At 37.8% G+C, this 26,253-nt stretch overlaps 1 protein-coding gene across 5 annotated transcripts in view; it reads right to left on the bottom strand.

Annotated features, from left to right (window-relative positions):
- The window catches only part of MITF (melanocyte inducing transcription factor), a 221,184-nt gene that overhangs the window by 82,261 nt on the left and 112,670 nt on the right, over positions 1-26,253 (bottom strand). For 3 of the 5 annotated variants that reach the window (XM_020910233.2, XM_070455687.1, XM_020910199.2), the window contains exon 2: positions 5,156-5,405. In XM_020910233.2, the coding sequence (XP_020765892.1) occupies positions 5,156-5,405 (250 nt within the window). Of the gene's footprint in view, positions 1-5,155; positions 5,406-18,147; positions 18,248-26,253 lie in introns of those variants that run through there. The other 2 variants (XM_020910212.2, XM_020910207.2) reach the window with 2 other exon arrangements.

The raw sequence follows: 26,253 nt of genomic DNA on the forward strand, positions 1-26,253 counted from the left end.
CTGCCTAATACATTTCTTCAGACCTCGCTCCCACAGAAGGGAACTGTAGGCTGGAAAGCAGCAGAAGTCAGGAAGGCTGCGCCCTGGACTGTCAGCAGCTAGTGTCCTGCTGGATCCCCCTCTACACTGTTTAGACCAGTTCTCAGTTAACAAGGACTGTCTATAATTTTTGTTTTATTTTATTGGAGTATAGATGATTTACAATGTTTTATTAGTCTCTGGTGTACAGCAAAGTGAATCAGTTATACATATACATACATCCCACTCCAGTGTTCTTGCCTGGAAAATTCCATGGACAAGGAGCTTGGTGGGCTACAGTCCATAGGGTTGCAAAGAGTCAGACATGAGTGAGACACACACACATACATATATCCACTCTTTTTTAGATTCTTTTTCCATATAGGTCATTACAGAATACCGAGTGGAGTTCCAACAAAAATGAGTTTTAAAGGGAAAGAAAATTACCTTATGTGTGACATGGAACACAAAGTGATAACGATCCAGAGATTCAAAGGCTCTGTAGGGAAAGAAGGTCTGTAAGAGGATGAAAAGATGTTTGTGAAACCTGGAAACAGAATCCCTTTGTCCCCGAGAGAAGATGTGGCCTTGTAGACACAGTGTTTGATCCAAAAACAAAAGGACACCAAAGTTCATAAACAGTCCTGAAATTGAAACTCACAGAATGTTCATGTAAGTCACACTGACCGGTAACAAAAATATATGCTGGCCCATGGACTATGGGATTAGAAGAATTCTCAGGTTTCCTTTCTTATGTGGTCAGCACCTCTAGCAAGATTCCCTAAGGGGATAAAAGGCAAGCCGAACTGAGACACACTGCATCTCTTCCCACTTCTTTTGGTCAATAGGATGCTAATAAGGTTCTATGTTCCTGCCCAAATAAATCCGGAAGAAAATCAAATGCTTAATGGGGCCTGGGAGCCGTTCCTTCTTCTAATATAACCTACCAACTCACTCATAACTCCACACACGTTCTTCAAGTTTCTGTATTATATCTAAAGAATAAGCCATACCTTGACAATTCAACACCAAGCAGCAGATTTCATAAATTACAGAGAAAGGCCAGCAATTCAGTCAGCCACCTTTTCCTCCATTAGTGAAATTTCCTGGAATATAGGTTGTTGGACAGGGTAACAAGAAAGCAGAACACCCATCCATCCTGGGTTGCTAGAATCACTATCTAAATGAGATGCCATACCGTAAGCCATCCACCAAAAAAATACCAATGTGAATTCAGTTCACAAGATAGAGGGCCCTGGCAAAAATGTGTTTTAATACCTGATGAATAGCAAGCATCACTTCTCATTCTGCAGTAATCTAATTCCTTGGATTATCCAAGATGATTTGGAAAAAAAGAAAAAAATCTAAAAATAAATTTCTTGAAATTATTTAAAAGAAGATATTCTGAAGTTACCAAAAATATCTATTTTTTTTCCTTCAAATTCATATAATCTTTCTCCTAAGGAGAACAGAAAAATTCAATATACAATTTATTCCCAAGAGAATACCTTGGCTTTAAATTTTTTTAAGTCCAAGGAGGAAAAAAAAAAAAAAAGGAAAGGAGGCAGAGAGGGAAATCCTTGAAAATTTCCTATACATTTCTAAATAGATAAATGTTTTCAAATTATAAACTCTTGTTTTCAACTATACACTGTCAGAGTCAGGGGGAGCAATTCCGCTGAACCTGCCAGTTCAAGATCAGAGCAATCAGGTATTTTCATAATCAGTCAGAGTTAGAGAGATGACACAGGGAAAATGCATGCTTGATGGATGTGCGAATGAAGACGCAGAGGTTGGTATGCGATGCTTCCTCAGCCATGAGACTGTGTCCACAAGGCCAATCCCAGTTCCTCTGTGTCTAAAAGGATCCAGGTCAGATTTCAGATCTCAGGCTTGCTTGTCAATAAAACTACCTGTGCAGAAACTACTTCCATTAATGGTTCTTAATGATATACTTTGTTAATTCACAGTGAGAAATACAGAGTGCATATTTTCACTATTGTGAAATATATATTGTGCACTTCAGATACTGGTTCATTTATGACAAAGAAACATCCTTAAATTACAATACCCAACTGAATAGGGCTGTTCTTAAGAAACCTAGAGGATATATCCAATATGTGAATACATACAACAATAAATTAACCACTCCAAGTCACCTAAAATAAAAACCAATAATAGGAATAATAGGAATAAAAAAAAATCACAAATTAATTAAATCAATGTAGAAACCAGAGGCTAATCCTGCAAAGTTTCATGAATTTACGGACTGAATGACAACCATATGAGAAATAAGTAATGCAAATTTCCAATCCCTATGACTTCCAAACACTAGTCCTAAATTTACTAGAAACGGTCGACAATTTAAAACATGCTTTATAAACCTTCATATTTTAAGTATAATTCTGCAAAAGAAAGGGGATTAACCAGAAAATACTAATTGAGCTTTTCAAAATTATTCAACGCACCAACAGCAAAAATGTTCGTAACATGAGTTTGTGTGTGTGATTTTTCTATCAAGCTCTTGTAAACCAGTGAGAGACGGGAGAGATTTACCCAGGATTCTCTGGCACACGCTAGAGAATGTCTAACTGCACACATCTACCTCCACTGAGAAGCAGGTATGTTCTGTCCTAGCAACTTAAATCTTTAAAAATTAAATGATGAATTTACTGAGACTATACAATTAGAAAAAAATATTTATTCAATATCATCTGTGTCATTATGCACAAATTAGTACACTTGGTGTTACTCCTTGAAAATGCATATTCATAGAAATGTGGGTCAAGATTAAGCAAATTAACTGCTTTTCTATTAACCATTTACTTCATAATATATGCTTATGATTTAAAAAGTATAAAAGAGAAAAGAAAAAATAACCATCTTTCTCTCACTTACCTTTCTGTAATAAATGATTCATATTTCCATCCACAAAACTTTCAAAAATATGCAAATTATTTTTATAAAGTACTAAGTATTTAAGTATTTGAAGTAATCATGTATATGATACTCTCCTTTAAAATGTAATTTGAATCTCTTAGAATGCCACCTTATATGGAATCATGTTTCTGCTTGGTCCTCCACATAAGGACACTATACACAAAATCTGTCTAAACAGCTACCAAACCTACCCACATTGCTATGCCCTACACCTCTTAATATACTTTGCTACTTTATATAACTGAAGTATAAAAATGCACAAGTTAGAGATAAACTAAATATGAAATATACATTTACCGTTTGTTGATTTTTATTTAGATTAAGTCTCTGGGTTCTAACAATATATTTGTGTTTTAACTTTGGACATATTTCTAACATAACTAAATAGGGCGATAGAGTTAGGGCCAGTGTTACCAGGACATAGTAACATATAAGGAAAAATGGTTATATTATTAAACCAGTTAGTATAGATTTTAATTTTAATCATATCACAATTACATATTTTAAGTAATAAAAACTTTTAAAAATGATGTCCATTTTTAAAATGAAATAGAAATAATGTTTCAACATACTTGGGTAATTTCTCTTTCATCGGATATAATTGCCTTAATAGGAATATAGATTTCAAGTAATATACTTTAATAACATTACCTTTGATTTAGACATAAACCACTACTAACACAAACCTGTGTCATCTCTTCTAAAATCTGTTCTTCAGCTTAAAAAAATAGACTACTAAAGTAAATAAAACAGACATTTCTCTATAACTTATTATTACTTAATTCATATAACTTTAAATAATCTAAGATATAGCTAAAAAAAATTATGACTCTTGTGAACAGCAGACTTAAATCTTAAATAAACCTTAGATCTGTAAAAACCTGCTGGTTGCCAATTTTCACCCAAGCAGAACAGAAAGTTTAATGTACAATCTACTTCCAAGAGAAAAACTTGCCTTTACTTGGAAGGTGGGGTACATAAAATATACATTAGGTGTGGCAATATTCAGAACTTCAGTCATAATAGAGTAAAATTTTCTGCTAAACCATTTCAATCATTTTCATCCAAACAGAATTTTAATATCAGTTTCTCTATGACATAGTTTCAGTACTCCATCACTACATTTCAAGAGTCTTTGCAAATAATAAAACAACTGGATTAAAATTTGTTTTTAAAGAATCTCTTTCCTTCTTTCTGGTAGAGATGATAGATTGCTTCCCAATTATCACACAGCATCCCATTTGCTTTCACAGTATACTTTAAGTAGTAAAGATGTCCTTTCTGAGCATAGGAATGATTGCAAAGACCAACAAAGAATCACCGGCGGGTAAAGTTCACTTTGTTTAATGAACAGTAACACTCGGGACTCTTCAGGATGGATCAATTAGGTAATGGGATTTTAAAAATTAAGAAGTAAGGAAGTCCTACTTTTCTTTTAACTTCACTTGCATCAGTCACATTTAAGAGTTGGAATGTTTAAAGAAGGAGTACCTCCCAATGTGATTGCAGGACCCATGTGTGAGATGGAATTCTATTCTTAGACTTGTTACAATTTTCCCTAGTAATTAGGAAGCTATATGTCCTGGATAGAATGATGCTAACAAGCTCCTGCAGTTTCTACTCTAGCAAGAAATCAAAGGGACCCAAAACAGACAACTCACTTCAGCTAAAGGATTATGCAGTCTGGTTATTAAAGCTAAGCTCTTCTACCATTTTCTATCTGAAGAGACTTTCTAAAAGAGTCAGATTCTACAGCCAAGATTATTTACTCAAGAAAAAAGAAAACTCAAGAATGGTCATGGAATGTATTTAGGGGAAAAAAAAATATATATATATATATATATAAGTTATTAGAAGAGGCTCATTTCAGATAACTTGTACATTTTTAAACTTTCCCAAAGAAAGATGGGAAGATATCATTATAAAAACCATCTATAACCTCCTGGTAATTTCTCATGGGACATCAACACTCTTCCCCCCATTTAGAGAGGGTTACTATTAAATTTACAGTTAGTTGGAATCTTTCTTTGGAAATACAAAGCCATGTAGGAATCAACGGAGCTGACATTTACAAATATGTTTCAGATGGGTCAATATAACCAAATAAACATGATGAGACAAACAGAACACCTAGCAAATGGAAAATGCAGAAGAAGAGGAAGGCTTGGCCCAGCCAACAAGAGCGACACGCACATACCTTAAGGACTTCCATCGGCACCTGGGTGGCAGAGGGGAGGGTGGCGGGCGCGCTGACGTTTATGGCTGGAGTCTGACTCACAGGCACTCTCTGCTGCATGAACTGGGCCGCCTGCAGCTTCTGCTGCTGCTCCCTGCGTTCCTGCTCCTGCATCTGCTCACGCATGAGTTGCTGGCGTAGCAAGATGCGTGATGTCATACTGGAGGAGCTTATCGGAGGCTTGGAGGCCCCAGGATGCTCCTCGGAACTGCTGTGGGGAAACAGAAAAACACATATTAAGTTCCTAATGAGAACTTCCATTTGCATTTTGGGGTATCCTAAATTGCACCAAACTATGAAATGAGCCTGTGCAAAATATAATCAGATCGCAGAGTAGTATTCCACCTAATTGAAAATCAAGAGCTGACAGAATTTAGGTTATCAGTAGTTGAATTAAAATAAGTCGGCTTGATTGCATCGAGGCATTTTTATCATACAGCTTATTTTTTTTTTTTTGACATTTTATATCGCCTACTACTCATCACCACCAAATATAGTGCTGCCATATGAAGTGCCAAGAAGCAAGGCATCTTAATGGTACCCGGAGTTTCACATTTAAAAATAATTTGCTTGATTTCCTTTTATAGTTGAATCTAGCCAAATAACAACTCCTGTATATTATCTAAATTCCTTGAAGATATCTAAACTGTTTACTAACACACAATAGTTCAAAGAAAAGGTGAACTCTGTCATGGGGAAATTTTTCTACAATACAAGAAGTGAAGTCATTAAAGAAGCCTTTGGACCAGAATCTTAACACTGAACTCAACCTCAGTCTTTAAGAAAGAGGGCAGAAGACAAGTTAGTTTGACAACTCCATTCTTCTTTGCCTGGTTTTCTTTGTACAGTCTTTTCTTCTGATTCTTCTTGGCAAGTCCTATCTAACACGTATTCTATGAGTTCCCTATGAGGCCTGCCTCTAATGGTGCTGGTGCTTACTCTACCCAAAATCATTTAAGAAGCTTAAATACTTGTCACAAGTCAAGAAGAAAGGACTTCTTGATTTTCCTAAATATAGATTCCTATTGTTTATCTTGCTAGCTCTATGACATCAATAAGTAAATAAATCTCTCTCTGCCTTAGTTACCATGTCTGAAAAAGAGGAATAACAATATTTTAACTTATTTACTCAGTTTTCAAAATGGGAGATGCTTTTTAAATGTCTTTTGCACCATTTATACTCGAAAGCCCTACCTCTTAGGAATTTTGTGAGGATTAAACAAAATAATGAATGAAATAATGCACATAAATCCCTTAATATAATGAGTGCTATGCAGTACTGCCCCAATAAATGTTTGTTGTTGCAATTACTATTATCTAGAAACTTTCATTGTTTCTAGTAATATCATTTTCTTAAAAAAAAAAACAGTTTAGGGCAAAGAATATAAAACCTTATTTAGCACCTGGAAACAGAAAGAACAGTAATATTTAGGAAATATTTATATTCACATCAAAGTTATTCTTCCAGAGAAGTATCTGTACCTTTAAGCTTCTTTCCTTGAACATAAATCCCAATATCATCCTTATCTTCTAACAAAGGCAAAATAAAGTCTTTAAATTACTGACAAGTCTCATAAACTTCTTAAAGCTAACAATCTTCAAATTCTTCAGGTTAAAAAGTACTAGAGAATAAAGAAATGTTTGCATTTCACCTTCACATAATTCCAGAAAACTATATAATAAAAATTATACTAGCACTTAACTCATTACTTAGCACAGAAACCTGGTTCAATAGCCTATGAAAAGTTCATATAAAATAATGCTGTTAATATATAGTCATAAAAAATGGTATAGAGATATGGTTGTGAATTAAAACTATATAATACAGTAAACTTAGGAAATCCTGCTATTAGAAAGGTATGATTAAACTTAAAAAAATGTTTACTACAAGAAAAATTACAAAGATAATGCTACCCTGAGCCATTGTGGGAATATAATACCACAATCCTCTAAGAAAACGACAATATTATCAACTGATTCAGAAATTTCACTGATGGATAACTTTCCTAGGAAAATAATTCAAAACATGCAAAACCTGACATTACAAAGCTGTTGACAAATTGCACAGTATTCTGTCCACTAACATGGGCATGATTACGTAAATTATGAGGGGAGGCGTGGGTTAAACAATACAAACTTTCAGTTACAAGATGAGTAAGCTCTGAGGATCTAAAGCACAGCATGGTATCTATAATTAACAATCCTGCATCGTACACTTGAAATTTCTGAGAGAGCAGATCTTAAGTGTTCTCATCACACACAAAAATATGTAAGTAACCATGTGAGGTGATTAATGTGTTTCACAATGAATACATGTGAAAAATCATCCCACTGTACACCTTAAATAGTTTTGTTAATTATACCTCAATAAAGTTGAGGAAATAAAACCATTCAAAAGATTTAAGCATAAAACAGGTTAAAAAAAAAAAAAAGTAAATTATGGACTTCCCTGGTGGTCCAGTGGTTAAGATTCTGCATTCCCAATGCAGGGTACACGAGTTTGATCCCTGGCTGGGGAACTAAGATCTCCCATGCCACATAGTGCAGCCAAACAACAAAAATAGTAAATTATGATACATATAGATTTGATAATATACCTTTTTTAAAAAATTGCTCAGCACACAGCAAAGTGCAGAATCCATGTCCTAAGACAATTTAAAAAGTAGAATCAAAAGTGGATGTCCATTCTAATCTAGAATAAGTAGAGTGTATGTATGTACACAAATACACACATGACTAGCAAAAGGATGAGAGTTGCCAAAGTGGCAGTGGGATTATAGGTAAATTTCTTACTCTTTACTTTTCCCCCTATAAACCATAACGTCACCATATTTTTTTCAGTGGCAGGATATATGTCACTAATTTCAAAACATGAGGAACATGAATTAACTTATAAGCATGAAGAAGTGACCTGAGTGATCAAAGTCACCGTTTGGCTAGAAGAGACTAGATCCATCCTAGAGAGCATTTTGACAAACAGGATGGGGAAGTGCTGACTTGTATCCAGCACACTGGTTCTCTTGGAAGTCTTCAGCATCCCAGAAGACTTAGACCCTCTTTCCTTTATAGTTTCCTACAGATATACAAAGACTGAACAATGCTAATACCCAGTTTATTACTTTCATATCATGCATTCATCTACACCATAAAAATACCCCATCATTCCTCAGAAACACTCCATTCACCTGCTCAGGTTCTGCTAAAAGAGCACCGAAAGAAAATGCATTTTTCCCACTTCTGAGTATGAGTTCAGAGCTCAAATATACTTTCCTAAACTCAGAAAAGAAGGCTATTTAAAAATAAATAAATAAATAGATGGTCTTGCTATTCAAAGCCTGTCAGGTTAAAACATTCCCAGAGAGACTGATCCTTTTGATAAAAACAGGAGCAAACCTTTGTGCCTTGGCAAATGCAGCTGTGGAAAAATCGCACTAATTAGCTGCTCAAGACAAGCCATTGGCTGTGATAGCAGGGGAAAAAAATCCTTTCAATTAACAGTAAAGCATTCTTGAGACGTCTTAAGTTAAAATTACTAGTCATCAACCTCTAAGGTTGCAGACTTTAAAGTCAACAACAGTATCATTTAAAACATTTACTGAAATATCCTATTAGGAAAAAAATTACATATTTATATGGTAGACCCATATAAATAAATTAAACCCACACACAAAAAAATCTAGCAAGGCTCAGCTAATTGACATTTGAATAAGTCTTCTCAAAAATAAGGAAAAAGAGTCACTTCACTGCACACATACCCTACTGGATATTTCCATGTTAAAGATGACTCTCAGATTCTCAGCTTTCCTCGATCTGTTAAACATCACTTCCTCTTAGAAATAATTGAATCTGCAGTTATCACCCTATTGACAAAAACAAATATAACTACACATCAAAATGTCAGCAGGTCACATGAGCAAGTTTTAAACTCAAAGTCGAGTTTTATGTGAGAACATTACAGATGGCCAAGAGCTTATTTTTAAAATGAGGACCTGATGCTTCAACTACTAACAATAAGACGAGTTGTCTCAATGTATTTAGTTTTAAAAGCTGACCGAACTCATCCAGGGCCCATGAACCTCCATGTGCATTAGGTGATCCTAATTTCATCAGTCTGATTCCTTTTAATCAGATTATGTAAAGGTCATTTATTCAACAAATAGCTATTGAGGGTTTCCCCTGTGCCAGGTGCTGGGAATACCTGGTTTCTAATCTCAATGAGTTTAAAAGGCAGGGTCGTGTAATTTTTTTAAGATGCCTTAAAATTAAGTCAAGTATCTAGACTATTGGACTCTTATCTAGTTCCATGTGGGAAGGTGTACATCTCACCACAGGAAGTCACCCTTTGAAAGCCAACTGAAAGGGAGGCAAATGCCTTAACTGGCACTTACCCACATCACTAAGAGCAGGCAACTTCCTGGAAAACTGGGAATTGCTCAGTGGTGACTCAAGGAGTATGGCCATCAATTGGGACACAACTTCTAGTTCAGTCACTGCTGACCAATCTGATCTTTAACAAGCCACTCAACCTCTCTGAACCTTTCCAAAACCCACCTCCTAAATGTACAACAATGACTGAGGGAGCAAATGCCATCTAAGTGATAGTGATAGCACATCAGCTAGGATATGGGCACTTAGATAAGTAGCCATAAACATGACCTGGGTTCCTAACTTGATGGCTGAATTTACATTTTTAACCTTCAAAGTCTGACCCTTCTCTGTGATGGTAGAGATATGTGGACATGTGCTCTGTGAATCACTGGTATATTCATAAATTCAAAGAGTTAATTCCTTTGCCTTCATCAGTGACTTAAATATATCAGAAATCTCATGAAATCCAGTATCTTACCATCGAAACAACACTTGCCTGACCAATCCTCACCTTTCATGGTGATGCCAATACCCCTCCACCAGACCTTAGGAATCAGTCTTTGGTCTCCAAATCACAATCATCCAAGACATGAATCTGGTTGTCAGCTGCAACTTAGCCTCTAGGCTCAAGGAGCTGATGCACTTTCCCCTGCCTTTCCTCTCATCAATTCCTCAGGAAGAATACAGTCCTGGCCTTTACTACCTTTACTAACCTGTGACCATGGCCAAGTCAGTCAATCTCTCTGAGCTCTGGTTTTCTTTATTTATAGATTGTTTAATACATTTGCCTCTTGGCATCATAAGGAGGATTAAAATTTGTAATAGAGGTAAAAAGCTTAGCAGAATAACCAAAACACAATTCGGACAAACTGGAAAAGAGTTAAAACAAGTAGTAGTCAGAAAACACGAAACCACGAATAAGCTACTTCTTTTTTATGCAAGAAAGTGAATTTTTATAACCTGTATGCAAGCGTGGATCATAGAATATCTGCTTTTTAAGGTTTAGGCAATCCCTTTTTGATTCAGAGAATTTGACAAAGTTTGAAGAGGTGGAGAGAAGATAATCTATCCTGAAGTTCACTCACAAAATATAAAGTAAAACTCCTAGTATTTTTCTCCAGGAAAAAGGAATCTTCATTATAATCAATCAGTTGATAGAGCTCAAAGCCTATCATCTGCCTGCACTGGATACAATGTAATTACGTCCAAGAAAGCACAGTGGCTGATGTTCACATAGACAGTGAAGACACAGGAGGGCATGATAATTAACCTTAAGCACAGGTAAGAAAGCTATGTCAGAGACAGCTTAACCTACTAGGGTTTCCAAATGCAGAAGGCTGACTGCCACAGGATCAGCTGAGGACCCCGCCTAAAGTCAAAATGCCCAGGCTCCATCCCAGGAACTTTTGACTTCAGGTTAGGTAAAGCTCAGGAATCAGTATGTCTACAAAAACTATGCCGCTGATTCTGATGCCAGGTTTGGAAACTAGGACCCCAAGATCATCCATTTGTTTGCTACAAGTGCCGGGACATGAACCCATATCTTTGATTCTTAGACCACAACACTTGCTTCCATGTCTGAGGAAATGCACATTCCATTCCCAGCCTCTGATAACTCCGACAAGAGCTCTGAAGGGTCCTTCTGATGCTGAACCCAACATGTTGAATGGAATGAAATGGGAAGGACCACCCACTCCTGCCAAATGGGCTATAAAGCCAACGAGACAAAAAATCTGTCCAAATACTGCCAATGGATCATTATGGTTACAACACAACTATTCTATCATAAGGGACACTACATAAGAACTTACAGGCCGAATCTATAAAACTGCTGTTCTGTCAGCAAACAGAGATTTTTAAGAGTCTTTAGAAAGAAAGTCCAAGTGCATAAATTACCAAAATAAGAGTCAGTAAATAGATATATCTTTTTAAATGGCAGTCTGGATAGCTAACATTTTAATATTTATTTATTTAATTTACTTGGCTCTACTGACTCTTTAGTTGTGGCACGTGGGATTTACTTCCCTGACCAGGGATCAAACCTGGGCCCCTGCACCAGAAGTACAGAGTCCTAGCCACTAGACCAACCAGGAAAGTCCTGGTATTTAACGTTGTCAAAGGATTAGTTATTTCCATTATCTTAACCTTTCCATTCTTTCCAAAGTCATTGCTCTATAAGTATAAAGATGACTTTTGATGAAAAGTATAAAGATGACTTTTGATGTATGGTAGAAGCAAGTACCAATAAGAATATATATACATAAATATAAGAAATATATGGTGTATCTGATATATGATATATATGATAAACATATACCTCACTTAAAATAACTGAGAGTATAACTCATGTAAATGTGAAAGTACCAGACTTCACACTTTGGCTTCAAAAGTGGAAATCTTGTGGACTTCAGCCATCACCAAACTTGGTTGCAGCGGTCAAGAAAAAAAAAAAAAGAAAACGTGCCAAACGTCCAGCTTTTCTTGGTAACGCTATCAGCTCAGACAATAAATGCTACAGGTTTCTGGCACAGAGGAAATAAAAAGGCTTGCGAAGTGCAGCTTGTCTTTCTCCTCTTCTTTCCTTCAGCAAATATCTGAAGGTCTTCCAAGGGCTCTGTTCTGCTAGACATGAGACCGGCTTGGTGTCCAGAGTGGACTGCACACCCACCCTCTGGAGTTCTTTACTCTTTGTTGTGCCTAAGGAGGAAGGTGTTCTAAAAAAGCAAGAATCGCCAAGTTAAAAATATGCAAGTTAAAAATCCTACATCGTCACTTTTCAACACCTGGAATCCAATTAGTTTGAAAAAATCGTAGGCTCTCTGTATCTATTCAGGATTAATACTCTTTAAGCTGGACCTTCGACAGGCACCAGGAAGAGTATCTTCAATAATTGATGATATCAAAATCAAAAAGAAGCATAATAAGATTTATATTAGTATTTTTCAAAGAAACATAATAAGACACCTAATATATCAATACATTTCAAAAGAGGGTACAAAAAAAGATACCCTGGAGTATAGGAAGAAAAGATTAAAATTTATATAAAATTTATTCATCATTTTTATTTTCTATTTTTATACATGTTGTATATTATAATATCGGGCTTCCCTGGTGGCTCAGAGGATAAAGAATCTGCCCAGGTTTGATCCCTGGTCAGAAGATCCCCTGGAGAAGGGAAAGGCTACTCACTCCAGTATTCTTGCCTGGAGAATCTCATGGACAGAGGAGCCCGGCGGGCTATAGTCTGTGGGGTTGCAAAGAGTCAGACTCAACTAAGCAGTGAACACACACACATTATAATATAGCATCAGTATAGTGACACAATTATGACATTTATAAGTAAAATAAAACATGTTGAGAGAGCCAGCTTGAAAAACCTTACTTTAGGAGATATGACCCCAAATGTTTGAGACCTCTATAATATTAGCCCAGTGTTCTTCCAGGCAATATTTACCATCAGATTTTTAAAAATCTGATTATATGCACCCCGCCCAAATAGATTTTCTTACTTCTATGCACTCCAACCAAGGAGTATCTGTTACTGAGAGCTATTTTCAAACAAGGATATGAGGGCGCCATTTCCTTCTTTTAAGGCCATGACTGTCCTCCATTTCCCACAGATGCCACCATGCCTTTCCACACTCTTCACTCTCAATTCCTTTCTAGGAAATTATTTCTGGCAGCCTACTATCAAAAGGTCATAATGCAGATAAAGTAGACAGCCCCACACTCAAGCTTCCTATCTTTCCTATCAAGCTGCATTTCACTAGATCACATTCTAGAATTCCTGTTTACACTGTCCAACTGTGGAATCTCATTCACATCTAGATGCCATAATTTAAGACTCAGAAAAATCCATTCCTTACAAGGTATAAGCAATTGATATGGCATAACAATATATCCCATTGCTGGTGGGCTGCCGTCTATGGGGTCGCACAGAGTCGGACACGACTGAAGTGACTCAGCGGCAACAGAGCAATTTAAAAGGAACAAACTTTTATCCAAAACTATAGTTGGTAAGGAATCTGTCTGCAATGCAGGAGACCCACTTTCTATCCCTAGGTCGGGAAGATTCCCTGGGGAAGGAAACACAACCCACCCCAGTACTCTTGCCTGGAAAAATACATGGACAGAGAAGAGCCTGGAAGGCTACGGTCCATGGAGTCACAAGAGTCAGACACACCTTAGTGACGAAACCATCACACCACCATGACAATCTAATGAGAGAATTCAGACATGAGTGTAAAGTAATTGGAAGGATCTTTTTAAAGACTGAAAAGCCTTCTATCTCTACTTGAACAATCGCCCCAGTCACGGGTGTGCTCTGTCCACGTGTCAAGATAGCATCACAACAGGTGAGAGAAGATTCTGAAGCCTTAGACTGCCATCACCTAGCAATTACTACATGTCTAGGACATATCCTGGATGTGAGAGTTGGACTGTGAAGAAAGCTGAGCACCAGAGAATCAATGCTTTTGAACTGTGGTGTTGGAGAAGACTCTTGAGAGTCCCTTGGACTGCAAGGAGATCCAACCAGTCCATCCTAAAGGAGATCAGGCCCAGGTGTTCATTGGAAGGACTGGTGCTGAGGCTGAAACTCCAATACTCTGGCCACCTCATGCGAAGAGCTGACTCATTGGAAAAGACCCTGACGCTGAGAGGGATTGGGGGCAGGAGGAGAAAGGGACGACAGAGGATGAGATGGCTGGATGGCATCACCGACTCGATGGACATGTGTTTGAGTAAACTCTGGGAGTTTGTGATGGACAGGAAGGCCTGACGTGCTGCAATTCATGGGGTCGCAAAGAGTTGGACACGACTGAGCAACTGAACTGAACTGACTGAGGACATACCAACCAAGATGCAAAGTTTGCAAAACTGTGTGGAAATCAAGGCAAAAGTACCAATTATGATCTCAGGAGCAGTGAGTATATGCACTTGTCATGATCTAAAAGCCAGCCTTACAAATAGTGGTAATGATTTATGGTGGTCACATGTTACTTATGCCTGCTCACCATACTGTCTCATTTCTTTGAGAAAGTACCCTAGTTTCATCCTGAAAAACCAGCCCCCTCACATTCCATTTATGAGGCAGGTTATGGTGGTGCTACTAACTCCAGACCTAGAAACACAACGTGGGTTTGATCAATCAACATACCCATCAAATGGGCCTGTAATCTAAAATGATCCAATAAGAGGTAGCCCAATGCCTTTGACTAGAACTACTGGGATAAAAGACCTCTAATTATACTAAGGTTTGAAAAGATGGTAGGATATAAATCTGGAACTTCCTGGACCTATGTGGAAAGAAAGGCAAACTAGAAGAAACAGTGATATGAACTGAAAGAAGGAACAGAGGCCTAGAGAGAAGGAAGAATGTAGAAGAAGCCAGCAAGTGGGTGACACAAAGCATCTGGGTCAAACCATCCCTGAAGCCTTATAACCCTGGACTCCGGATATAGTGATTTACAAGGGACTCTCAATCTCCATTTCTGTTTAATCCAGTAGGATGCGCTCTGTTAAACCACAGTACATTTTTGTGTCATTTTAGAAAATATCAGTTATTTGTTTAAAAAAAAAAAATCAATGTTTTGGCCTAAGAGCTACAACTCAAACAATCTAGCTATCCATTCTATTTTGCCCGTGTTTTGGCTGGTACACTGCCACTCACATTTCCCACCTTTTCAAGGGGTAGACTGGCTTCATGCCTAAGTTTTGCTAGTGAGACTTCAGCAGAAAGATCACGTGGTTTGTTCAAAAATTCTTCCTAAAGAGATACTCATTTTGCCATCATGTCTCTTAGAATTTAGTTGTAATGGCTGCAGCTCTAGCAGCCACTTTGGACCATGAAGATGAGACCCAGACTTAAGGATAGAGCTGGAACGTTCCTAGCCCCTCATGACCAGATAGAGCTAGCTCTATGAGAGCAGAGATTTCTATGCTTTATTCACCAGCACCTAAATTCCCCATCACCTAAAAGAATATTTAGCACATAGTGGGATGAAATAAATATCTACCTAAAAAGGGAAATTTGGTATCTCTATCCTAACAAATAACCCACCTCTTAAAATCAGGTAACACTAGAACCTTAATGCTGGACGACCTTTAGTAAAACCATTGCTCAAGTCATCCAGTGACAGAGAACAGTCTTTTCCCAAAAATCTCAGTTCTAGAGACCAACTGTATTAGTTTAATTATAAGACAAAGTTTTCCTCCATATTTTAAGGTTTCTCAAGTCAGAATAGGTCATATTATATATATACATATACATATATTCAGTAGAGCTTTCTTCTTTCCTAAACAGTCATCTTATAATCAATAGTAAATCAGATACAAGGAAACCCATTTGCTAGACAAATATTGTGACACTGGATTAGTCATAGCCACTCAAAAGCACAAAGGAGTTATAGTTTGGATAATTCAGAAATCTGAGCATTGGAGAAATACAATTAAAAGGCCACAGGAAGAAACATCAATTCAGTCAGTATCTGAAATGAAAATCCATAGAATGGAACAGAGAAAAACAGAAGCCACGTACCCAGAATACCTCTGTTGAAATTCCAGCTCTATCGTTTCTCAGTGATAAGACGTGGCCAGAATCTTTCACCTGCCCAAACCTGAATTTTGTCATCTACAAAATGGAGGTAGGAGAAAAGTACTTTTGTCAAAGAGCAAGTATGAGAACCGAATATGCTAATGCAAGTAAGATTCTTAGAACAGTGGTCAGCACACCCTGCAGAAAGTAAGTAAATGTTAGGCAATGGATTCTTCTGTGTGTGCTGGGCTTCAATTCCCAAACTGGTACTCTCTGAGCTTTCTAATAATTTGAATCTATTGAAAACTGACAAGTTATTTTCTAGGAACCCAAATTCTTACAATGCTGCCTTCTGCTATACTGTCTCTTTGCTTTCTAGAGGCAAATACAAAGGAAACAATAAATTCACAGAGTGTACCCTCCCCAAAAGAAGAGGCAACAAGAAGTTAATGAGCAGCTCAGTGAACAAGTTTTGTCAAAGAGATGAGCTAAGAATTTCATTCTGAGAGTTTATAAGGGAAGCATGATCCTATGGCCAGTATTTTAGTCAAGCAGAAAAAACCAAAATCAATTAAGCAAAAGTAGTTGAAATTAAGCATTACTTTGGATATAAATTCAAGGATGACATCACTACTATCCTAAAGCTAAATGGCATGTTTTATCCATTTGTAACATCCATTAATTTGCTTAAAAATAATATTTCAAAAATTACTAAGTTATGGAGGACATTCTTGTGTGATATGAACCACAGAGAACTAAGTAGTATCTGATTTACAAAGGATAAAATTGTAACATTTCTAACCTGATGACATTTTAAATACAGAATTATGTATATACACTATTCATAAAATGTTCTATCATTTTAGAGAGATGAGTAATTAAACTGTTTTAATGACATATACAGTTTAAAAAATCTATAAAAGCAAACCATACAGCAAAAATAGAACAAGACACTAGAAAACAATTTAAATAATTATCAAGTCTTTTAAAGATGTATCCACTGAACATTAGGAATTTTACCACAATTACATTTACAGGAATTTTATTTTTTAAGAATCAAATTCTAAAAATAGTTCTGCTACTTTTAGTATTTTTCCATTATTCTTGCCGTCTTTAAACACACCTTCACAAGCTGCTGAACATAATGCTTTTCTGACTTAATCAGAACCTCTCTCATGACCCAGGAACGTTCAGTAAATAATTATTAAGCTCCAGAGGTGGCTTTTGCTTAAGTTGATTTGCTTGAATGCCTATTCACTTAGGGACATGGCTTTTAGTATTGTTTTCAAATCTTATCACCTAACACTGAAAGTAAATATTGAAGGAAATGGGGGGGAGGGGGGGGCGGGGAGGGGAAAGCTGTGATCCATTTAGCATTTCTCCATCTTTCTTTGAAAAGTATTTCTTTGAAAGTGTCAATTTCAAACTCGTTCTACATTTCTATGCCAGAGAGATGATTCTGATGTTTGGATGTTTTCTTTTCCTCTCAAAGAGGAAAAAAAATAAATAAATATAAAGAAATGCAAATGAAATGTTTATTAATGCAAGTATACTACTCCACAGTGTGGGGGAGAGGGGAGAAGAGAAAGCAAAAAATCCAAAGTGTCTGCAAGGGGACAATTCTGACCAATGTCACTGAGCACACTCATTTTCCTGAAGAAAACCCTTTTACAGTCATCGCAAAGCCCGGCTTCAGACTACCTTAGTAATCATAAATCAAGCTCTGCTATCACTCAGATTTTTCCAGCAGTCATTTTTGGGGCATGATTAATTTAAGACCAACATTCCATTTCAAATGAGAAAGCAAGAGCTAATGGACTAGCATTTCAGTACCCCCACCCCACAAATTACTTGTTATCCTTGTCCCAGTCACCTACCAGAGGTTACAGCTGAAGCCGATTAAAGCCACATCACAGAGTAACAGTCCCAGAATTTTTAACTCCCGATAAAACCTTCCCTTTCTCTGTCCTCCCCTTAAAAACACAAAATAAAAAAACAAAACTCCTGCCAAGTGGTCCCAGGATTATTTCCAGAAGGAAACTTCACTTACAGATAAAAGCTTCCAAAGGAACAAGGCATGAACATCTGAACTCTAAGCGCCTCCATCTTTTTCCTTTAAGGTGTTCTCCAAGCCCTTGGCGAGAGTGAAAGTCAAAGTTAGTTCTGGCACTGGCTGTGTCACTAGGGGTGGCTCCTGATAAGGCCCTGGAAACTCCAATCCAAACACAGCTCGTGCTACAACGGTGCCCGGTGTCTGTCTGCAACAGCAGACCTGTTTAATCCAGTACCTACTGTACCTGCAGGACAAAAAACTGCTGCCTCACCCTGCAACAGGGGCTTCACGAGGACCAGGGCACCACCAGAAACCCAAGCCAGCAGCCCGGCGACACCCGGGATGCTCACTTAGCCCTCTCGGGCACCGGTACGGGTACCGGTGGGGGCTTGCAGGGACTGCGTGTTATTAGAGAACGGGAAGGCAGAGGTAATGTTACATCCCGATGAATTTCTAACACGGAAAAGAGCCACAGAATCCAGGAGGGCTGTGGGACAGCTCATGTCCCGTCTCCACTGGGGAGACCTCTGGCATCAGCTCATCACACAGCTCTAGCTGCTTTGTATCTGTGCAAAAGCATTTTTGGAACTGGAGGTTGATCACTGAACATGCTTTCCTGCTGACAGGCTCAAGATCTGGGCAGCATTCCTTACCCTCAGACCCCAAGAATATAAGGAGTGCTATCCCTTGCTCAAGTCTTGGTGGAAATCAGACACAATCTGCTTCTTACCGTGGGCAGTATCTTTTAGGACATCTTTAGCCCATACCTCTGCATATTCTTAAATTGTCACCCAATTAAACTCTGAACTCACTGCAATAATAACAGATACTCTCAAAAGACACTTTAAAATTCTGAAATGACAGTGTCAATAATATCAAATATTGATGTAGCTCCTACAGACTCAGCACATCAAAGATGTCATGCAAATTTATGAAAATGTCTGTTCCTCCCTACACACAATTCAAAGGTCAGAATAAAGACATCTGATATGGACTAGCTGTGTACCCTGGGCAAGTTACTTCACTTCTCTGTGCCTGAGACTGTCTTCAAAGTAAATGGTGGGAAAACAGTGCAATCTCTATAAGCCATACTCAAACTTGAATTTCATGTGATGAAGTGATCTTTCTTTAGTTTCCCTTTAATAATGGGCAATATCCAGCCAGAAGTCTCAGACAAGCTATTCCTGGCCCTTTGTATTCTTTGTTCATTTTTCTTTTTTGTTGAATAAATATTTATGGAACACCTACTACGTCCCAGGCACTTTGCAAAGTCTTGGAGCTTCAAGTCTAATGGGACAAATAGTAAATAATCACCCAAGTATTTAATGTAACATGATAAATGTGACAAGGAACTGGGAAAGCTTAATATGTAAGGGTCAGGAAAGGCTTCCCGTAAGCAGGGACCTCTGGGCTTCGATGTGAGTGGGGGGTAGCAGTTATGGGTTATGGGTGTGAAGGGGGGTTGGGGGAAGAGTCTTCTAAACAGTGGTAAACATGAGCAAGAATCCTGAAGTGGGGAGTTAGAAGGAAGCTCCACTGTGGCTGGAGGTCAGACAGCAAGAGGAATCATGGTTATCCACGAGACTAAAGCAGTGGCTACGATCAGACCATCAGGACCTGGGAGACCAGGGAAGAGTCACTGATCTTCCAAGATGAACAGGAAACCATTGAGAGGTTGTAAGCAGGCTCAGATGTGTGTTTTTAAAAAGGTCCCTCTGGCTGCCGTACTGAGAACCACCCAGAGAAGCAACAAGATTAGCTACTGCCATAGTCCTAGTCAGAGGTGACAATACTTCATGGAGGTGAGGGGAGGAGATGTGGGGAAAATGGACAAGAGTGGAGAGAAGTGGATGAAACAGGTAGATTACTCGTAATGCTAAAGACCAATACGGAGAAGAAATGTGGGTGGGGTGGGGAAACCAGACCCCTGATGAAAATAATCGTGCTCGTTATTAACAAGTTATTGAGGACTTTCTACATACTGGGTATTGTACTGAGCTCTAGCATTAACAGATGACTAAGATGCTACACGATTCCCCTCACTAACCTAGTCCACACCTTGCTTTTCCTGCCTCTAGCACAGTAGAACATATAAATCAAAAACACAAGTTTTGGTGTCAACTTATTCAGATTCAAATCCCACCACTTACTAATCTGTGACCTTGTGCAAATTTACCAAACTTCCCATGCCCCAGTTTCTTCACCCGAGAAAGGGGAAATGATAAACAGCTATCCCATAGGTTACTGTTAAAACTGAAGGAAATAATATGTGAATATATGTAATGTGTATGGTACAGTCTAAGGAAGCAAGCTGTACCCTTGCTCTCTGACCTCCAGCCACAGTGGAACTTCCTTCTTCGACACATTAAGATCTCAATTAAAAAAGTAGCTCTTACGATTATGATTATGGTTTAAACTGTCTATTCTGGATGCACACTGACTAACCTACAGAACCAATGGAAATTCAACAGAGTTGGGGGAAAAAATAGAGAAATTTGAAGATCAAAGAAAACAGAGAGGTTAGGAAATTACCATATCAGAACCTTTAAGTGATGATTTTTTTTTTTTAAAGACCAAGCTGGACTATCTTCCACCTTGGACTCTATTTGAAGCTGAATTAAGTTACACGGTTCCCGGTAAGTTTTAGAAATGAAACCCTGATTTATTACATGCTTACACACAGGGAAAATTTGTACCCTCCACAGGCTCTCAAATGTTGATCATGAAACCAATGGAATCAATTCCAGCCATTCCAACAGGGACAGTGCGCGGTGCCAAATTCTCCCCTGGCAGGTTCTGCCAATGACATCGCCTGATATTTTGTCCTGGACAATCTACCAACCCAAGGAGGCTATCCATTGACTGTTTACATAGTTTTTAAGTAAAATTACTTTCAAGGGGCATGAAAGTACTTTCAACTTATTCATGGTACCTTCAGAAATATCTATGTCATGCAAATGTTCTTGGGGAATCTCCCTGAGCATAGCAATGAAATACCCACCAGCAAATGGAATAAAGTTTGACATACACCTCTGATAAAAGCTATAAAATTCATGAAACATTACATACATTTTCATAATCCTGTCCCTCAAGCAGTCACACAATCATTTAACAAATGCCTTCTTAGTGGCAAGAAGCAGGTCTGTTCGGTTTACTGTTGTATCCCTAGAACCTAGTAGAATATACAGTCCACAATTGATGTTCAATAAATACATTGACAATGAATTAATCTATAGTGTGTAAGCAACTCTCTTATTCATATTTCTACTATTCAGATACATATCCTAAGTGCATATACACATATAAATGTATATGTATGCATACACACAGACACATAAATGTATATATACACGCAAACCCTAAAATTTAAATACAAAATATGAACTGGTAGAGACAAAGGAGACAAAGGAAAAATAATACTTTTAACATGAAACACTGAGTGTAGAATAAAAATACTACCTGTACTCCAATATAATTCAAATCTTAACTGCTATTCCTTGCCCTAAATTCCAGCAAATCAACTAGAGTCATCAGAATTCTTATTGACCTTTTCCAAAGAAAACTGTAACAAAAATGGAACTTAAAACTATCAAACATCCAAGTGACAGCCATTTTTTTTTTTAAACTAACTTTGGGCCTCAATCTTTTTGGAAGGAAAAACTCAATCACTATGTTGAATGAGTCAGAGAAGAGATAAGAGGTTTTACTTGTTATCCTGTCCAAAACTCAGCTAAAGAAAAGTAGAACCACTCTTTTAACACAGTCAGAATCTTTCTTATTTTATTTGGATATCATATGTTTTATTTTCCCCAAAGAACATCATTGTCTTACATCTTTCCTTCTGACAGCTACTGCTTTTTTCAATAAACTACTTCTCACCGTCCTAACAATAATTAACAGTTGAAGACGTAATACATGCCAACCACTATACTGACTTATGAACTACATGCTACATACAATTTAGGAAGCATCTAGACATAATGTTTCATTATGATCCCAGCCAACGGTTCACCAAACCTGCATTTCTATCAGAAAGACCTAGGGACCATTCTCCCACTACCATCCCTTTAAAATCAACTCAGAAGCATTAAAAAATACAAATGTCAAGGATCTTCCCCCAAATAAATGACTGAATGGGACTTTTCAAAGCATTGTTTCAAATTACAATCTTTTAAAAAGATTCTCATAAAAGACTAATATGAAGTCAGGCCTGGGAACCACTACTCTATACCATATTTCAACATACATAATTATATATAATATGTTCTATGAAAATTATCTCTGCAAGAGTGACAGGAAAATATCCAAGATTCTCAAGTTCCCTTTATCTTTTGAAATAAGAAGTCTTTATTTGTATAGTCTAATGTTGTAAAGTGTCCGCTTGGAATTATTATACAATGGATATGCTTTGAATGTTAAGTGAAAGTCTTATTATGAGGTAATTAACAAGTATCGTGAAAGTGGCTGCAAAACTCAAAAATTTCTATCCAGAGTAACAAACACATCTGGCTCTTTCCCCACATGCCATCGTGCTCATGTTTTGGAAAGTCAGATGTCACCAAAAGGCCCTTCTACTCAAACATTCACTGATGTGCCCAGCATTTGAGAGATGTTTCTCAGTGCTGTGGGGAAGATAAAGAAGAAGATGTGAGAGCTTCTGCTTCTCTGGGGCTCACCCCAGGGAAACTCCAAACTCACATACACAGGCCCATGGTTAAGAGTGAGAAGCTGGGGACAGACAGAATGGCAGTTTCAGGGGTTCCTCTCCACCTTTCAGATGCAGTCTCATTGGTTTTGTGCTTCTTCCCCAGGGAGGGCTTCCTCCCCCAGCCCATCCTACCTAAAGAAGGAACATCCACTTCTGCTTCTTACTCTCTCAGCAAATGCTTCTTTTTTTGTAGCACTTAATCCAACTCCTAATCATCTCTTTTGTTTGTTTGTTTGTCTTTTATCCTGGAGGGCAGGGTCCTTCGTGTGTATTGCATTCTCAGTGCCTGGCATAGAATAAGTGCTCAAAAAACTTTTGTTCAGTGAACGATGGATGAATGGATGAGTGAAAGGAAAGGTGAACAGGTGGAAGAGTGACAACATAAAAAAAGATCAGGAGAGGAAGGAGCTATGAAATATAATTTGATGACAGCATTTAATTAATTAGGAAGTCAACAGGCAGTAGTGGGGCTCACGACTGTAAACTTCTCATTTGGAAGCTTTCAGTTGCTGAACACAACTCATTTTCAAGGGTCAAGTAAGAGGATACAGAGCTAAAGGAACTGGCAACCCAGTAGTTCTAATTTGAAAATACTCACAGCAGGACTGAAGGAAATTTTTAATGACTATGTAGCTGCAGAAATAAGTGTTCAGTACCACTCAATCACATTTATCTCTTTCATTCTGTTTCTTTTTTTTTTTTTTCTACTACCAAGAACATAATCTCCCTATAACAATGATGGGACAGCATCTTCTGAAACACTGCTCATTGTAGCCAGCTCCCAAAGAAGCCCTTTAAGGGTGAAAAGGAAAATGCAGACAAGACCAAGATGACCCCAGGTAAATTTAATCTAGGGTCCTGTTGACATTACCAAAGAACTCTTTAGATTTAGAGGAAAAAAATAATGCTTTTTAAAACTATTTAGAAAACTCTGTCCTGAGAATACAAATGTAATCTACAAAAAGAGGCACTTCAAATGCTGGCTGAAGTAAATTTTTAAGCAATTAATGAAGGGAGAAATATTTGAAATAATAGTTGGTCTTTCATAAATAATCAATACAAGAGATTAGTTCCTTACCTTGAGCTCTCTGATATTATCTGTTAGAGTTCACTTCAAAAGAAATACTTGCTCTCCAGTAAAGGCGATTCAGAGGCTGTTTCTTTGCTATCTATCAATGGCAGTGGGGTATTTGCAATAAGCAGAACATAATCCACAAAAAAAGCCAAGTTCATGAGGCAACACAAACTTGAGGAAGGAAACACGGATGGAGATTATGCTGCTTTGATGGCATTTTCTCAAAAAAGAAATTTAGTAAAAATGCAATTACTTTCCTTATCAAGTAAATAAACAGAAGAAGATAAGGCTGTTGCCATGGAGGCAGGGATGCAGTTATTCACACTAAGACTTTATAATAAGTCAAATCTCCCACTTCAGGACTTTAAAATCACAGTGTTTTCCTCTCAATTCAGTGGTGAATTCCTAACTTATTTAAAAAGAAAAATACAGATTTCTCTTTCACTGTAGTAACTTTTTTTTTAATTAAGTAATTAAACTGAATAGCAAAGAATCACATAGAGTCTCTGCTATCCTAATGGTGTTGAGGATGGAAACCGGAGGATTCAACCCTGTGGTCATCATGAAAGACATCAGTTTCATTCTTCTTCCAAGAGTCAAGATATTAAAATATTTTAAAACAACACAAATTCAGCTATGATAAGTGGCCTCCACACACCCCCTGTGCTGAGGTCCTGGCTACCAAGGCAGGTGAGTCCACCCTTCCCCGGATTCTCACTCGACATCAACAACTGAAAGAACCACCTGATCCTTTACGGCTCAAGGGGAACTGGAAAAGCGATGAAGACAGAGAAGAAACAGGCACTTTGCCGATTAGCCTTTCTGTTCCATTACGTAGGTTTCATACTTGTATTATAAAAACTGAACTCAAGGTAGAGATAGATTTTCTCATGGACAGTTACAACACTATGGTGGAAGGCGGTATGAAAGTGCGCCAGGCGTGATAACTCTCATCGATACAACGTGTGGTTAGAATCCAGGGCAGGGGCTTTAGCCTGTGAGGGGTCCACTATTTCATAAATAAGTGAGTAGTTGTTTAAGTCTCTCTTACTTAACAATATAAACTTGGCATCATCTTTCAGCTGGAGACAGCATTGTGTGGTGGTGTACTGTAGACACACACACACACCCCAGGCACTGTGCTCACCTCGCAGCTTTAGCCTGGGCAACTCACTTCATTTCTGAGTCTCGAAATCTGCATCTGTAAAATGGAGATCTCTATTACATCACCTATTTAGTACGGTATGTGACTAAATGAAGTGAGGTATGAAAAGTACCTAGCCAGTGCCTGCAAAAAAATCACACTCAATCAATATTATGCAAGGGAAAAGGACATTTTCAGAATACTAGGGCGTGAGAAGTGAGTCCGTGGAGCCTCAAAGAACGTCAACTTGTAGAACAAATCGAAGTTATTATTGAGACAAAAGTGAAAGGGCGCCCCTGGTGATTCAGTGGTAAAGAATCCACCTGTCAATGTAGGAGACACAGGTTCGATCCCTGGATGGGGAAGATCCCACATGCCACGAAGCCAACTAAGCTTGTACCCCACAACTACTGAGCCTGTGCTCTAGAGGCCGGGAGCTGCGACTACTGAGCCCACGTGCCCTAGGGCCCGATCTCCACAACAAGATAAGTCACCACAATGAGAAGCCTGCACAATGCAACAAAGAATAGCCCCTCTCTTCACAACTAGAGATAAGTCCCTGCAGCAACAAAGACCCAGCACAGCCAAACGTAAATAAATCATTTATTAAAAAGAGACAAAAGTGAAAGTGTTTTTGAAACATGGAATTTGAAGATGATGTGCAGATTGAAAACAAATGTAAGCTCAGAAAAGGTCCAGAGATATTTGTGGATAACATATTCATTATAACAAATCAAACTTCTGTGTCCAAAAGAAAGATCTCCATAGGTTAAATTTATGTCAACAGTCAAAATTTCCCAAACTTCCAAAGCATCTCAATACTTACCCTTACACTAATGGCATCCTGTTTCAGTTATGCTGAACAAATAGGATTTGAAATGGGAAAAATAATATTTGCACAGGAATCCTTCCTGTATGTTGATTAAATATAATCAATCACAATAAACTTGATACACAACAGCATTCTGCATCTAATTTACACTCTAAGGAGTCATTCCTATAATCAAAGAATATATTTATGTTGATAGTAAAATGTTAAAATAACCAACATTTTAAATTAACAGCCTGTGTAATTTCAAGTAATACTGCTATGTAGTGACACAAAGGAAAAAAGACATCTTTGCTGACAAAATTCAGTTCAGTTCAGTTCAGTCGCTCAGTCGCGTCTGACTCTTT

This window comes from Odocoileus virginianus, chromosome 26 (genome assembly GCF_023699985.2).
Source record: "Odocoileus virginianus isolate 20LAN1187 ecotype Illinois chromosome 26, Ovbor_1.2, whole genome shotgun sequence".
NCBI lineage: Eukaryota > Metazoa > Chordata > Mammalia > Artiodactyla > Cervidae > Odocoileus > Odocoileus virginianus.